Genomic DNA, 14640 nt, shown 5'->3' on the forward strand with positions numbered 1-14640 from the left:
GTGTGTGTGTGTGTGTGTGTGTGTGTGTGTGTGTGTGTGTGTGTGTGTGTGTGTGTGTGTGTTTTTCTGGAAAGTTTATAAATAGTTCCAGCCCACTGTTCTGGTTTGAAATCTGCCCTGTCCCGCCCTGCCCTGCTCTGCCAGCTCCTGACAGGGGAGGGGGTCCAGAGGGGCTGGGTCTTTGCTTCCATCAGGGCTGGAGTCCCTGTCCCCCACCCCCAAGTTGAGCTTGAGCTTTGGGTGTCATTTGCATATGATTCACTGACTGTCTAGAATGCCTAGGAAAGCCCCTGTCCCCCCTCCTTTTAAGCTCCCCAATCCTTATCCCCTCCTCTCAGCCTGTCCAGGACTGCCTGGCTTCTATTCCTTGGGAACCATGGTAGTGGGGTAGCCTGGGAAGCAGAGAGGAGGGAGTGGATGAAGAAGGGGGGCAGGGCCAGCTGGGTTTGGGGACCCCTGGCTCCTCTTCCCTGAGGGCAGGGGGGGGAAATCATCTATTCCTCTTCCCCTCCTCCCCTCCCCACGTCCAAAGGTTTCCCTTTTTTGGTTTGTGAAATGAAAGAAGGCAATTTGGGAAAGGGTTGTGGTCAGGCCTCCACCCACACCCCGAATATTCCTCTCCCCACATTCCTGTCCTCAGTCTGGGGGGAAGCGGACCCTGGAAAATGGGTAATTCTCCCGCCCAGTCCTGTCAGCAGCTGCTAGCCCTGGCTAGGGAAGGGACAGCAGACATACTGCCCAGGGAGGCCCCGAGGTGGTGCTGGCAGGCACGGGGGAGGAAGGGGACCCGTTGCCCAACACCTCCTGTGTGCCGGGTGGGCGCTGTGCTAGGTGCTTTCCAGGACTTTTATCTCTTAAATCACACAGCCCGTTGTTGAGGTAGGCAGTTCACAGACGTAAACAGATGCTTAGAGAGGTTAAGTGACTTGCCTAAGGTCACCCAGAGTGGCAGAGCTGAGATTTGACCCTTCAAACTTCTGGTTCTTTCTACTGTCTTCACAGCTTGGCCAACATTTGCCTTTTTCTCCAGATGTGTGACTCTGGGGACATAAAGAAAGGGTAGCTGGGGACACCTGACACTGGGGGAGGGATCCTGGCGCCTTTTGAGGGTGAGGGAGGCCCCAGCGGGCAGGGGTGCCTGGCTGGTGGCAGGTGCTCCGGCCCTCCCCCCACCCCCCCTTTCTGCTGTGCCGAGGCTGGGCTCCGGGTATGGGAGGTGTGGGCCTGTGGTTTTTCTCTCCCTCAAGGGAGGGTGCCCACGGGCAGTGGAGGTGGCGGGCATAGGGTGGAGGTTGGATGTGGGTAATTTGTTTTCCCTTTCTTTGGTGCTGGTTTCGATTCTCTGACAGTGTCTTCTCCACCCCTGGGTGCAGGGGGCCAGGGCCCAGGCATCTCCCCAAGGGTCGTGGTTCCAGAGGGACCTTCTGAGGCCGGGCCTGTGCTCTTTGGCCCCTCCCCCATCATCCCTGCCCTTGCCCATCCCTGTTCCCTGACCAGCCTGGCCCTTGGCCCATTTCTGTAACCTTTGCCCCCTCCCTTGGCTAAAGGCCTTCCCCAGGGAGCTAACTGCATTGAAGTTTGCAGGCTGAGCTCCTTTAGTGAGGCTCAGATGGGGGTGGGGAACGCCTTCCAGCCTCTCCCTGGGGTGTGTGTCTGTGGCTGAGGTTTGAAGTACGGTCCAGTTTCAAACTCCTCAGGGGCAGAATTGAGGCATTAAGGTGGCTGTCGTTAATCTCTCCTCTGGGGTCAAGGGTTGGCTCCAGAGGGTCCACACCGAATCTGCTGCCGCCCCCCACCCCCCAAAAGCTGGGTCAGGAGGCCTGGGTTCTGGAGTGAATGGCTTCCTGGGCTTCAGCCTCCTGGGCCTCACCTCAGAGAGGCCGGCCCCCATTTGGACCTGAATCCACCGGCGTGCTTCTCTGTGTCTGTGGACCCTGCTGTGTCAGGTGCGTGCCCGCACGCACCCGGGCTGGGTGTGCAAGCACGCGTGCTCTTGGCCACTGATGCTTTCCCTGGAGCTGCGCGTGTGAGTTTCTGCAAGTGGGTGTGCGCGTATGTGAGGGTCTGACTGTCAACGCTGGTGAGGCTCAGCCAACCCCTCCCTTGCTGGCTCGAGTTCCCCTTGTGTGGCGCCCCTCAGGGTTGTGGGGGGCCAGGGCGGCAGCTGGCCGACGGGTGGGGTCCCTGCTCCTCTGACATCAGCCTCGCAGCCCGGGAGGGAATTGGCAGGGGCTTGGGGAAGGAAGGGGGCACCTCATTCAGGAGCAAGGAGAGAGACCCTCATGCTCGTTAACAATAGGGGAAAAACAAAACGAATCAAAAAAACAATAGGGGAGCTGCCCCCTTCCTTGCAAGTACCTGTCCCCCTCCCCCTCCCTCAGCCGCACACAGTCACAGGCTGGCTGGCCGGCCCGGCTGGGTCCAGAAGTCCTGGCCTCGTCCATAGTGGCCTTGGCAGAACTCCCCCATCCCAGGCATGGTCCTCAGCCAAATGCTGGCCATGTGTGTGTCCCCTGGACTCCAGGTCTGAGCCTGGAGCCTGGAGCTTGGAGCCTGGCACGGCCTGAGCTTGGGGAGGAAGGGCTTGGAAAGGGAGGTAGTCCTTATTTGGGATCTCTGCGTCCCTGTTTTATTTTATTTTCTCTCTCCTTCCTCCCCGCCTTTCTTCTTAACAGCTTTATGGAGATATAATTCATATACCATAAAATTCACCCATTAGAGTGTACAATTTACTGGTTTTAATATAGTCACAAGAGTTGTGCAACTGTCACCACAATCACTTTTAGAAAATTTTCATCACTCCAGAAAGAGCCCCCATACCATTCAGCAGTCACTTCCCATTTCCCTCGAACCCATGCCCCAGCCCCTGGTAACCACAATCTACTTTCTGCCTTTATAGATTTGCCTATTTTGGACATTTCATATAAATGGAATCATACAATAGGTGGTCTTTTACAACTAGCATAATGTTTTCAGGGTTTATCCATGTTGTCGTGTATATCGGTACTTTGTTCCTTTTACTGGCAGAATAACATTCCATTGTATGGATGCACAACTTTTTATTTATCCCTTCATCAGTTGATGGACATTTGGGTCGGTTCTACTTTTTGGCTATTAGGAGTGCTGGTATGAACATCCACACCCATGTACAAGATTTTCTTTTTTTTCGGTACACGGGCCTCTCACTGTTGTGGCCTCTCCCGTTGCGGAGCACAGGCTCCGGACGCGCAGGCTCAGCGGCCATGGCTCACGGGCCCAGCCGCTCCGCGGCATGTGGGATCTTCCCGGACCGAGGCACGAACCCTCTTCCTCTGCATCGGCAGGCGGACTCTCAACCACTGCACCACCAGGGAAGCCCCTATGTACAAGTTTTTGTGTGGACTTAGGTTTTAACTTCTCTTGGGTAGATACTTGGAAGTGGAATTGCTGGGTCGTATAACTCTTGTATTTAACCTCTTAAGGAACTGCCACACTGTTTTCCAAAGCAGCTGCACCATTTTACATTCCCACCAGCAACGTCTGAGTGTTTCAATTTCTCCGCATCCTCACGTACTTGTTGTTATCAGTGTTTTTGATTATAGCCATCTTAGTGGATGCAAAGTAGTATCTCATTGTGGTTTTGCTTGGCCATGTTTCTTTCTGTCTCTTTTCTTTTGTCTCTCATATATGTCATATGTGTGTGTATACACACACACTCATATATAAATACATGCATATTTATTGATACTGTTTATATATATCCTCCTGGACCTCTTGTGGATGATTCCCTTTCTCCGTCTCGTTCTCTGCTCTTGTTGCTGCCTGTCTGTCTCACTGTGTCGTGGAATTTCTGGGTTCATCTCTGTCTCTTGCTACCCGTGGTGTTATCTCTGCATGTCCTCGGGTCCCAGCTGTTCAAACAGGGTATGGATTTGTGGATGCACTGGTGGAGGGGCATCTGGCCTTTCATCTTCTGCCCACCTCCCACCCTCTCCAGGGAGGTTGCTTCTGCAGACAGAGTATGTGGGTGAACTCTGAGATCAGTCTCCCTTGCCCCTCCATTGCCTGGGAGTAGGGGGCTTCTACCCTGGGCAGTCCCTGCCCATCATGCTGTTAGGCAATGGAGGTGATACCCAGGAGTCCTCGGTTCCCATTTCCCTATTTGTATATATGTAAACGGGCCTCCCCTCCGGGCTGTGGGACAGACCCATCTGGGGTGCTTGGGCTTGGATCTGGGGGGGAAGTGGTGCAAGCGGGGGCCCCCTGGCTTAGCAGTCATTTTTCTGAGAAGTGCCACCGCTTTAGGGAAGCGGCTTTTCCTCCCCCTCCCTCCTCCCCTCAAGCACACGTTCTCTGCATCTTGACCTCAGGTAACCCACTTTGGGGGAAGGAGGGCCAGCTGCCTTTCTCTGCTGCAGGAATCTTCCGGGGTGGCATGGCACCGGGGACCCTTTCCTCTCAGGATTGTGGGTGAGAGGGCCTCCTCGGCTCTGGGCTCTGTCCCTGTCTCCCCAGCCTGGCTCTGCTGTCCTGCCACCCCCAGCGGTGTCTGGGCCCTACTCCCAGGCCGTCTCTGCCAGCCAGGCATGGTGCCAGCTGTCTGCTCAGCCGGGTGCCACGGGAAAATCTCCGGCCGCCCAGGTTGGGGAGCTCCGCGGGGAATGCCCGTACGCCTGCTCCGCGGTGCCCACTCACCTGTCTTTTTTCTCTCTGCAGCATCATAGGACATGGCCTCCCCAACCACCTAGCTGGGGCCCACCTAGGAGAGGGATCCTTTCGGCGTCCTGAAGGCCAGCTCTGGACCTTCCTGGGAAAGTGCCAGCTCACAGAAGTGCTTGACCAAAGGACCGGCTCTTGGGACATCCCCCAGCCCACCTGGCCCCCAACTGGAGTGGGGGCTCCAGGAGGCTGAGATCAGCCTGCTAGCCTTGGACAGCAGCTCCAGGACAGAAGGGGGGGTGGGCTGACCACCCAAACCCCCTCTGGGCCCAGGCCCCATGACCCGAGGAGAGGTGGCCTGAAACCTGCCAGAGCCTTCGGCCAGACTGTCTGCCTGCTCTTCTGACTGGCTGCTTGGCATGGCCAGTAACAGCAGCTCCTGCCCAACACCTGGGGGCGGGCACCTCAATGGATACCCGGTGCCCCCCTACGCCTTCTTCTTCCCCCCCATGCTGGGTGGACTTTCCCCACCAGGCGCTCTGACCACTCTCCAGCACCAGCTTCCAGTTAGCGGCTATAGCACGCCATCCCCAGCCAGTAAGTGGAGTGGTGGGCATGGTGGGAGGGGCGGTGGAGGGCGGCAGGCCGAGGCTGGGCCTCTAGGCACATCTCTTCGGCAGTGGCGAGGGCTCCTCCAGACAAGGGGGATCGCCGTTTGGGGGGCTTGTAGGCTGATGGCTGTGATTGTGTTTGGTGTTGTGGGGGACAGAGGGAGAGCTGAACAGTGCTGTCCTCCGGCGCCTCTCACGCCCGCCCCCCCCTCCCCCCGCCCCCAGTGCTCTGCCATGGAGGGCCTTATAAATAGCTCCAAGGACTGGACACGGAGGCTGGAGGCGGGTAAACAAACCTCTCGACATTTGGTGGAAATGGCAGCTCTACTGAGAGCAGCGCCCCACCTCCGCCCCGCCCCATCCAGTGCCTCTGGGGGAAGGGGCTTGAAGGCGTAGAATCCCCTCCCCTCGCCTTGGCCAGGCTAGGTGGTGCTTCCCTTTGTGGGGAGGATGAGAGGGAGGGGCCCACAGGCAGCCTGGCGGGTCGGGGCAGTGTGTCCCAGGAGGGGGCGCTCAGCCCGGACTCCGGCTGTGGACGCAAGCCTGCTCTTGGCAGGGCCTGTGTTTTCTCTCCGCCTCCGCCTTCTGCCACAGGGGTCGCCTGCTGGCTGGGTGGGGGTCTCAGTAACCTTCCCTGGCTGGCCGAGCCAGGTAGTGGGAGGTGGCGGCAGCTATGGCCAGCTGGCAGAGTCCAGGCCTCGGGCCTGCCAGGACGCTTACAGTAACTCTGGCCCCCAGGGCCCAGCTGGGCGCCGGGCCAGGGCTTGGCGGGGGGAGGGAGCCGGGGCCTGGCCTGGGGCAGGAGTGGGTGGAAGCAGCAGAAGGGGGCCGTGGATGGCGGGCTGGCTGGTCAGCTGCTGACTTGGGAAACGTGTCCCACCTCTCCTGGCGGGCAGGTACTGAACACCCTGCCCCGGGCACCCACCGCCTCTCCCGTGGCCACTGGCAAGCTGCCTGGCGCCGCTGCCCTGTGCGCCTGGCTGGGCTGGGTCAGTGCCCCCTTCCCAGTGTGGGGGCAGCGCCCTCTCCCCGTAGCCAGGGAGTCTCTTTGTCCCTGGGGCAGGCCCTGGCTGGGCGCCTCACTGCCCGCGCTGGCCGGCTGCCCACAGCCACCACTGCTTCCTGGCTCACCTCCTCTGGCTGCACGGTGGCCCCCTCCCTCCCAGGCCCCACCAGCCACTGGGAGCAGGGGCTCTAAGTCTGTGCTCCTTTAGGTCCCTACCCTTTGTGCCCTGGGGCAGGGCGCAGGCGGATGCTGCCTACTCAGACCTCCACCTTCTGTTTCCTCCCTTGGGGGTGCGCAGCCGGCAGCACTTTGACCTGGGAGTCGGAGTCGGAAGCCCCATTCTGGCCTGATCTTCAGTCTATGCTAGGTGATGGGGGAGGCCAGTGTGTCTGGGTTCAGGGCTGCTGGGGAAGGGGCGGGTGTGTCTGTGTGGGGTAGTGCTTGCGTCCATGGGGACTGGGCCTGACCCCTGACCTTGCCCTGTGTTGTGCCGGACAAGCAAATGTTTTGCCCTTCTTTGAATGTTGCAAGCTTCTTCCTCTTTCTTAGAGGTGGGTGGGGAGGGTTTCCGGGTACCCCACTTCCCATCCTGCTAACCTTCATCCCCCAGGGTGGGGTGCCCACATTTTGGGTTAGGCAATGCCCATTCCTGCCCCCTCCCTTTGTGACCCTGTGGGTTGCCCTGTCCCTTCCTAGTAAACAACAACTTCTCTTCCTACCCAGGCCCCCAGCCTCTGAGCTTCTGCCTGACCTTCCCCTTCTCTGGGACCAGAGGTGTGGCCAGGAACCTGAGGGAGCCCTGCATCTCCCTCCTTCTTGGGCAGGGCTGAGGGGCCTGGAGACCCTGGCTCTCAGCACTGGGTAGCGAAGCATGACAGATCAAAGTTCAGGCATGGAGGCAGCCTCGCCTTCCCCGCTCTCCCCACCTGGGGGCTGGTGCTGGGGGTCAGGCAGTCCCTAGGAGGGGTGGACATCTGTGGCCCCCATTCCTGTAAGGAGCGATTATATGCTCTGGTCCTCTGCCACCCTTTCTGTAGGCGACCTGGCACATGAGGCTCTCTCCTCCCACTTCCCACTGACAAAGGTGTTTGGATAGTCCTTCCACCACCTCCCATTCCTCTCCCCAAGTCAGGAGGAGGCTGGACCTTGGGTGTACCCTTCCAAGACCCGGTGGCCTGTGGAAGGACGGAACCGTTCTCCAGGTCACTGTCGTGCTGTTGTCTCCCAGGGAGCCGGAGTGGGAAGCTCCAGAGATGGGACAGGATCCCCCCTCTAAACCAGCCCCTGGGGCGTGGTCTCTGAGGACTGGTATTTACTGTGGAGGGTTGGGATTCAGTGTGCCTTGGGGGGAGGGTCAGGGTTGGGTGTGTTTTAGGGGTGGGGAGGTCAAGGTTGGGTGTGTGTTGGGGAGGGGGGTCGATGGCTTACGTGTATTGGGTGAGAGGGTCAGAGTGCGTATGAGGAGACTCAGACCCAGAGCTGGGGAGGGGTGTCAGCTTGTGTGCTGGAGGGGGCGGTGACTTAGGGCACGGAGGGTAGGGTGTAAGGGGGAGGCGTCTGTGATTGGGTTGTGTGTTTGGGGAGGGAAGGGTCTCTATTTCTTATCGCTAGTCTAGGCTGGAGAGGAAACGAACCTGCCTTTTTTGTTGCTCCCTCTGGGAATTCCACGGGGTCGGGGTCGGGTGGGGGGGGAGGTGGAGTAGGCTGTGTAGCGAGTTCTGGCTTTGCCACTTACTAGATGCGATAACCTCTCTGAGCATGTGTCCTCGTCTGTAACCCAGGGATCTGACCGGAACCTCCCTCAAAGGGCTGAGATTAGGCGAGATCATTGCTGTAATGCACTCTGTTCCTCACCTTGCGTGCGATCATCGCTGTCTCCTTGCCGTGGTACCCTGTGTTACGACAGTGGAAAGGGACCGTGGCCCTTTCTGGGTGGGCGCTGGCGAGAACGGGAGGCTAACATCTGTGGAGCACCTACTGTGTGCCTGGGACTTTACCTCTGTTTTACAAATCTTAATCCCGACAATCCTGGGAGAGGGACATTATCTCCATTTACACATGAGGAAACAGCACCGGTGGTTAAGTGGCTGAGCTAAGAGACCTTACAGCTGGGCTGTTTCCTACCATCCAGATAGGCAGCTGCGGGAGGGTATTGTGGGGAGCCCTCCTGGGTGTGAGGAGCCTTGGGTGGGGAGCTCAGGGCCATGGTGAAACCCCCTCTCCCATGGCTGAAGCCCCGCTTCTGCCTCAGGACCTTCTGCTTTCACCCAGTAGGGGGCGTAGGGGAAGGCCCCCCCCCAGCCACGCCCCCTTTTCTGTTTTTTGATCCTGAAGGCTGGAGGGAAAGACCGATAAGAGGCCTGGGCCAGATCTCCATCCTGTCCTGGAAGCCGCGGATACAATCTGTTCACACCCATCCCCGCCCCCAGATCAGCCCACTGCAGCCCGGGGAGTTTGCAGAGCTCAGCGGGCACCCTCCCTCCATCTCCATCCAGACAGACACTGTAGGAGCAGAGTGTAAAAGCTACCGTTCTTATTCTTATTTTGTTTCCATTTGTGGAGTGGGGGCAGGGAGGTTGGAAGCTATCTGTAGAGGAGCTGGGGATGGGAGCCCCGAAAGACCGGGTCCAGACTTTTCCTTTCCATCCACACATTTGCTGTGTGGCCCTGGGGTCTGGGGGAGCCTGGCGAGACTGGAGGGAGTGAGCCCTTCTCCTTTCCCTCTCCTCTGCCACTCCCCTTTTCAGTCTGTATCCTCCCTCCCCCCACTCCTGCCCACTCTTTCCCTGGACAATAGGAGGGACAGCCCAGGGAGAAGGGGGACTGCTAGCAGTGCCCTCCCTAGGGTCCAAAATGCAGAGTCAGCCAAAAGACTGTTGGACGGGGTTTTGAATGAAAATGCGGCCCTCTCACCCTTTATCTCCAAGCATTGATAGTGCATACGCCCCCTCAGGGCAGGATCCCAGCATGGGCAGGGGGAGGGGACTCAGGGAAGGAAGCCTGTCCTCTTAGGCTGGCCAAGACCTGACACACTGTGTCCGCCCGTGCCAAGGGCCCTGTGCCCATGGGGATGTGCCAGTGCAGGCCCTGACTACCCTTTGAGGGGTAGTGTCTGTGGAAAGAGGAAGTGTTTCCCTTCTCCAAATCACTTTGGGGTGGTGCCTACAACGCCTTCCTTCTCCTCTCCGTTTTCAATGGTGGGGCACAGCCCATGGAGCTGGACCTCCCAGGGTAGACTGGAGGCCCTCTGCCCCGACTAGATCAGAAATAGAGGCCCTCCCCTCCCCATTTTGACTTCTGAGTTGCTGGGAACCTCAGCCCACGGACCAAGGCCCCCTTGGCAGAAGTCTTAAAGGACAGCTCTTCCTGTGCAGCCTTGGGCAGATCCCTCAACCTCTCTCGAGTCTTTGAGTCTGTTTCCTCCTCTTTAAAGCAAGACTCCTAATCCGTTGCTTGCCGGGCAAGTTGCTATGAGGCCACGGTGACCTGCTTGCTGGTGAGGGCCTGGCGAGCTTCAAGTACCCTGCAAAAGCAGTGATGACGAGGGGTGGGTGGAGCCGGGCATTGTCTTGGGGGATGGCCACCCTGTACTGGGACCCGATGTCCGTCTGGCCCCGGGTCTCATGATTTCCTGTTTGTTATCCCCTCCAGATGGGGTTGGGGACTGGAGGGAGCCCTGCCTGGCACAAGCAGAGGCCACTTCAGTTCCACCCATACCTGCTGAGGGCCTGCTAAGCACACAGTCCTGGAGGAGTTGTGGGGGACACGGCGAGGAGGACGGGGCCCCAGGCCTGCCACTCGGTCCTCCCCACCTCCCCCGCTGCCCCCCCCACCAGGCGGCCAGAACCTTCCTTTTTCCCTCTTCTCCCATTGCCCCAGGACACTGTGTTCTGCTCTGACCTGCCCCATGACCTTGCTGTTGCCCAGAACAGGCATATCACCCCGACTTCTCCACTTCTCCAGCTCCAGAAATCCTATCCATCTTTCAAGGAATATCTCGAATACCGCCTCTTCCCAGAAACCTTCACAGATGTTCCCGCTTCCTTGCTCACTCGCTCCCTCCTTTGAAGGCCCGCAGGTCCTTATTTTTTCTCTTAACAACAGTCATCTCTCTACCATGAAGTGACTCCTCTCCACCTGGTACCTGTAGTGAGCTGTATCATTTGGGAGATCTTTTACTGATCACCAGGTCTTTTATGGCAGGGACAGTCCCAGATCCCTTAGCACCTTGAAGCTGTGAACACAAGGCCTAGCACATAACTGGTGCCCAGGATCTACGTCGTTTGGGAGGAGATACCAAGGGCTGTGGAAGCAGTCTGCCCTCCTCCCCAGCAATCTCATCCACAGCCAAGGCTTGCACCCGTGCCCTAGGCCCCAGCGTTCCATATGCAGCCTAGACCTCACTTAGGTGAGACCTCACTTTGGAGCCCAACACCCACCTGTCTACCCGCCCAGTAGACTTTTCTACTTCGCACTCTTGGAAACTTTGCTGTAGCACAAGCCACGCACCAGACTCCTCTTTGCTACCTCCTTTCCCACACTACCCCCTATTCCCCCACCCGACCCCGGCCACATTGATTACTTTCCTCTATCACCACTGCCAGTTTCCTGGGCTATTGTGTGCTGCCTGGACTGTTCTAACTGGTCTCTCTTGCCCTCCTACCATCCATTCTTCATACAGCTTCACACGGTTAAATCTGATTTATAACACTGTAAATCAGATCTTGCCTCTCCTTTGCTTGGAACCTTTTTGTGGTTTCTCCCTGCATTTGAGATAAAATCCAGCAAGCTCACCTGGTCTGGCCTCAGCCCACCTCTCCAGCCTGGTCCTCTGCTCCTTTTTCTTTTGAATTTTATGTTATGTCCTCTGTTAGTTCCTTGAATGAACTCACCAACTTCTGTAACCCCAGGACCCTTGCACAGGCTCTTTTACTGGGATTCCACTCCTTCCTACTCTTTACCTAACTTCTAAACTTCTACTCTTTCTTTAGGTCTCTGCTTTGACCCTCCAACCTAAATTAGGTGCCGACATTAATTCTCCTTCAAAGCATACTTTATGGGGCTTCCCTGGTGGCGCAGTGGTTGAGAGTCCTCCTGCCGATGCAGGGGACATGGGTCCGTGCCGCGGTCCGGGAAGATCCCACATGCCGCCGAGCGGCTAGGCCCGTGAGCCATGGCCGCTGGGCCTGCGCGTTGGGAGCCTGTGCTCCGCAACGGGAGAGGCCACAACAGTGAGAGGCCTGCGTACCGCAAAAAAAAAAAAAGCATACTTTATGTGCTTACTTGTGTCATAATACCAATTATCTCAGTTTGAAATTCTTTATAACATGCAGTAATAAACATAAATATATATATTTGTGATTATTTGCTAAATGGCTGTTGCACCATAAGGTCTGCAAAGGCAGGCTCCCCAGGGTATCCCCCTGGGAGGTGCTCAGAAAATAGTTTTCCTTGAATCGGCCTGGCACGGTGGGAGTATGGGCTTTGATGGCAGAAAGTTCAAATACTCTACTCTTTAACAGAGGTGTGATCTTGGACAACCCACCTAACCTTGCTGAGACCTTAGTTTCTTTATTTGTAAAATAGGAATAATACCACTTCTCTCTTAAGAGTTGCTGTGAGGATTAAATAACCACATATGTTAGGAACCTGGCTTTTAGAAGACTATCCTCGGGAAGCACGTAAATTCCTATCAAATGAGGGAGCTCTGCTGCAGGGTCAGAGGGAGCAATAAGATACTCTCTTCTCCTGGGGCATTCCCCCCCCAGCCTCCCCCGCATCCCCCCCCCCGCACCCCCCTCCCGCCGCCTTCCTGGACCTACCCAACCCAGGTCTTTCTTCCAGTGAAACCGGCATCCCGAGGGCTTCCGGGAGGAAGTGGTCAGCTGAAAGGCACCAGCCCCTCCTTTTCTCTCTCCAGGGCTAGACGGTGCGGTGGGGGGCCCATGCTGGTTCCACCTCTGGGAGACACCCGGGGCGGGGCTTTGCTCCACGGAAGCACGCCGGGGCGTTGCGGGGAGAGCCCCCTCGGCACGCGTTTGTGCCAAAGCACCCGAGCTGCCGCATCGGGTTCCGGCCGGCGGGCGGCCGGAGTCACACATGATGTCACAGACAATGACACAAGCCGGGTGTCTCATTCCCACGCGGTGTCCGAGCTGCACAATGTCACACCCGGGACACCCGACACGGCGCTAACACTTGGCCACACGCACCCCAGACCTTCGCCTCCTGCCGCCACTCTCCGCGTCTCCGGGGGAGCGGCCCGACCGGGCAGGGGGCTGGCGGGTGAGCCCCGCGGGCAGGCTGGCGAGCGGGTGATGTCACGGGCAGCGGTGGGTGGGTCACCCGGAGGTGAGGCGCCGCCAGGCGAGTTCAGAGAGAGTTCAGCCGCATTGCATTAGGCAAATGAGGCCCGGGCTGGGTGGGGGTGTGTGTTGGGGGAGGACAGCGGGACCACCCCCCCTCCTCCCGCCCACCACCTCCCTCGCCTTGGCATCGCGGGGCCGGGGACTGACCAAACCACGGGGGAGGCTGGGAGCCGGAACTGGGACGGGGGAGACGCCCGCCCCTCTTCCGTCCTGGCGCAGCCCCCTCCTCTCCTGGTACCCAGCCTCCGTCAGTACTCCGTGCACTCCTCCTCTCGGGCCTTTTACCCCTTCCGTCCCCTCTTCTCTCCTCCCCCTGCCCGGGCTCCCCCCCATTTGCCTTCCATGGCCCGCCTCTCCCTCTCAGTTCCCGGCTTGGCGCCTGCTGCTGCCGGACCCGCTGGGAAAGGGTTAAGGCAGGGGCGGTGCCTGGACGGGACGGGGCGGAGGAAAGGGGGTGGGACTGCAGGGGAGGGGGCGCGTAGGCCGGGGTTGGGGGCCCGCGGCACGCACCGCCGGAGACCGAGCGCAGGGCGGCCGCCCCTTGCCTGGTGGAGGCGGAGGCGGAGCCGCGCGGTCCCCACCCCACCCGGAATCCTCGCCCCGGAGAAGCCCGGGAGCCCCGGCTGGGAGGAGGAAGTGCTCGGTGACCCCCCCGCCCCCGCCCCGCGCCGATCTCGCCCCCGGCCGGCGCACTCGGGGAGCCGCGGGACGCTGCCTCGGACACCATGAGACTCGCGACGGGAGCCCCCCTCGAGGTGAAGACGCCGAGTTCCTGAGCCTCGGCCGGGCGTTCCCGGGGTCAGCCGAAGGACCCCCCCGCCCCACCCCCGCCCCCAGTACACACAACTTCCCTGCTTTTCACCTGGGACTCGCAGAGCGGCCGGCCGACTTGGACGCGGGACTAAGGGCAGAGGGCGGCCCCCGGCCCGGGTCGCCAGTCGGGGCTGGGGGGACGTGCCCCTCGCCCCCAGCAGCTCTCGGATGGCGCCGCCGGCTGAGTGAGGGAGGCGGCGCGCAGGACTTATCCGCCCGGACCTCTTGTCTTCGCGGGGAAGATGTACGAGAGTGTGGACGTGGGGGGGCTCACCCCCACCCCCAATCCCTTCCTGGTGGTGGATTTTTATAACCAGAATCGGGCCTGTTTGCTCCCGGAGAAGGGGCTCCCTGCCCCCGGTCCCTACTCCACCCCGCTCCGGACTCCGCTTTGGAATGGCTCAAACCACTGTAGGTACCGGCCTATCCCTCCTATTGTGGGAGCTGGGGGGGTGAGGGTGGGCTGTAGGGCTTCCGCTCCACCAGGAGATGCAGGCCTGGGGGCGTAGTGAGGGTCTTGTCTCTACCCTCCACTTTGCCTTGTCTCTCTTGCTGAAAGTAGGGTGCCCTTGTTGGACAATTGGACTCCCGCGAGTAACCCTGGGCGCTATAGACTGTTGTATTTGGACTGAGGAACTTTGGGGGTCCCTCCTTTCAGGAAACGTTTGTTCATCTCTCCTTCCACTTCTTGCAGGAGAAGTGAAGCCCCTTGTCCCCAGTTTATATTCTTCTTGCTTGCAGTCCGATAGCTTCACAGCTGAGTGGTCCTTTCTCCCCCCCTGAAGGGTGGGGTAAAGGTCCTATCTGTGGGCTTGTCTGCTTCTAGGAGGGGGGCCTCCTCCCCAGATCCCACCCCTGCCAAAGCCTGGGGGAGAGCCTGTCCTGGGTGACAGCTGCTGCCCCCAGCTCTTGGGTGTCAGGGGAGCGCTCCATGTCTTTGGTGTTGGCAGTGGGGTGTGGCAGGAAGGGGCAACTCCATCAGATACCCGTCGGCCATCCTAACCGACCCTTACACCTTGGGGAAGGGCACCTGTCCATCTGAGCGTTGTCCTGGCCCTAGACACTTGGCTGGCACAAGCTTCTGTGCCAGGAACGGAGCGGAGAAGCTACTCTGGTGGGAAGAATCCCCCTCCCCATAATCCTAATACGGTTTGTTCTCTGGAGGATGAGTTTGATTTTTTTGTGGGTCTGGGGCTACTCTGGA

The 14640-nt window shown here is 59.0% G+C and overlaps 1 protein-coding gene across 6 annotated transcripts in view; it reads left to right on the forward strand.

Moving 5' to 3' along the window:
• Window positions 1-14640, forward strand: part of RARA (retinoic acid receptor alpha) — a 43763-nt gene that overhangs the window by 15703 nt on the left and 13420 nt on the right. For 3 of the 6 annotated variants that reach the window (XM_055082800.1, XM_055082801.1, XM_007112499.4), the window contains exon 2: window positions 4696-5235. In XM_055082800.1, coding sequence (XP_054938775.1) covers window positions 5058-5235 — 178 coding nt within the window. In that variant the 5' untranslated portion in view covers window positions 4696-5057. Of the gene's footprint in view, window positions 1-4695; window positions 5236-13122; window positions 13852-14640 lie in introns of those variants that run through there. The other 3 variants (XM_055082803.1, XM_007112501.4, XM_055082802.1) reach the window with 3 other exon arrangements.

The sequence above is a fragment of the Physeter macrocephalus genome, unplaced genomic scaffold (genome assembly GCF_002837175.3).
Source record: "Physeter macrocephalus isolate SW-GA unplaced genomic scaffold, ASM283717v5 random_294, whole genome shotgun sequence".
In the NCBI taxonomy this organism is placed as follows: domain Eukaryota; kingdom Metazoa; phylum Chordata; class Mammalia; order Artiodactyla; family Physeteridae; genus Physeter; species Physeter macrocephalus.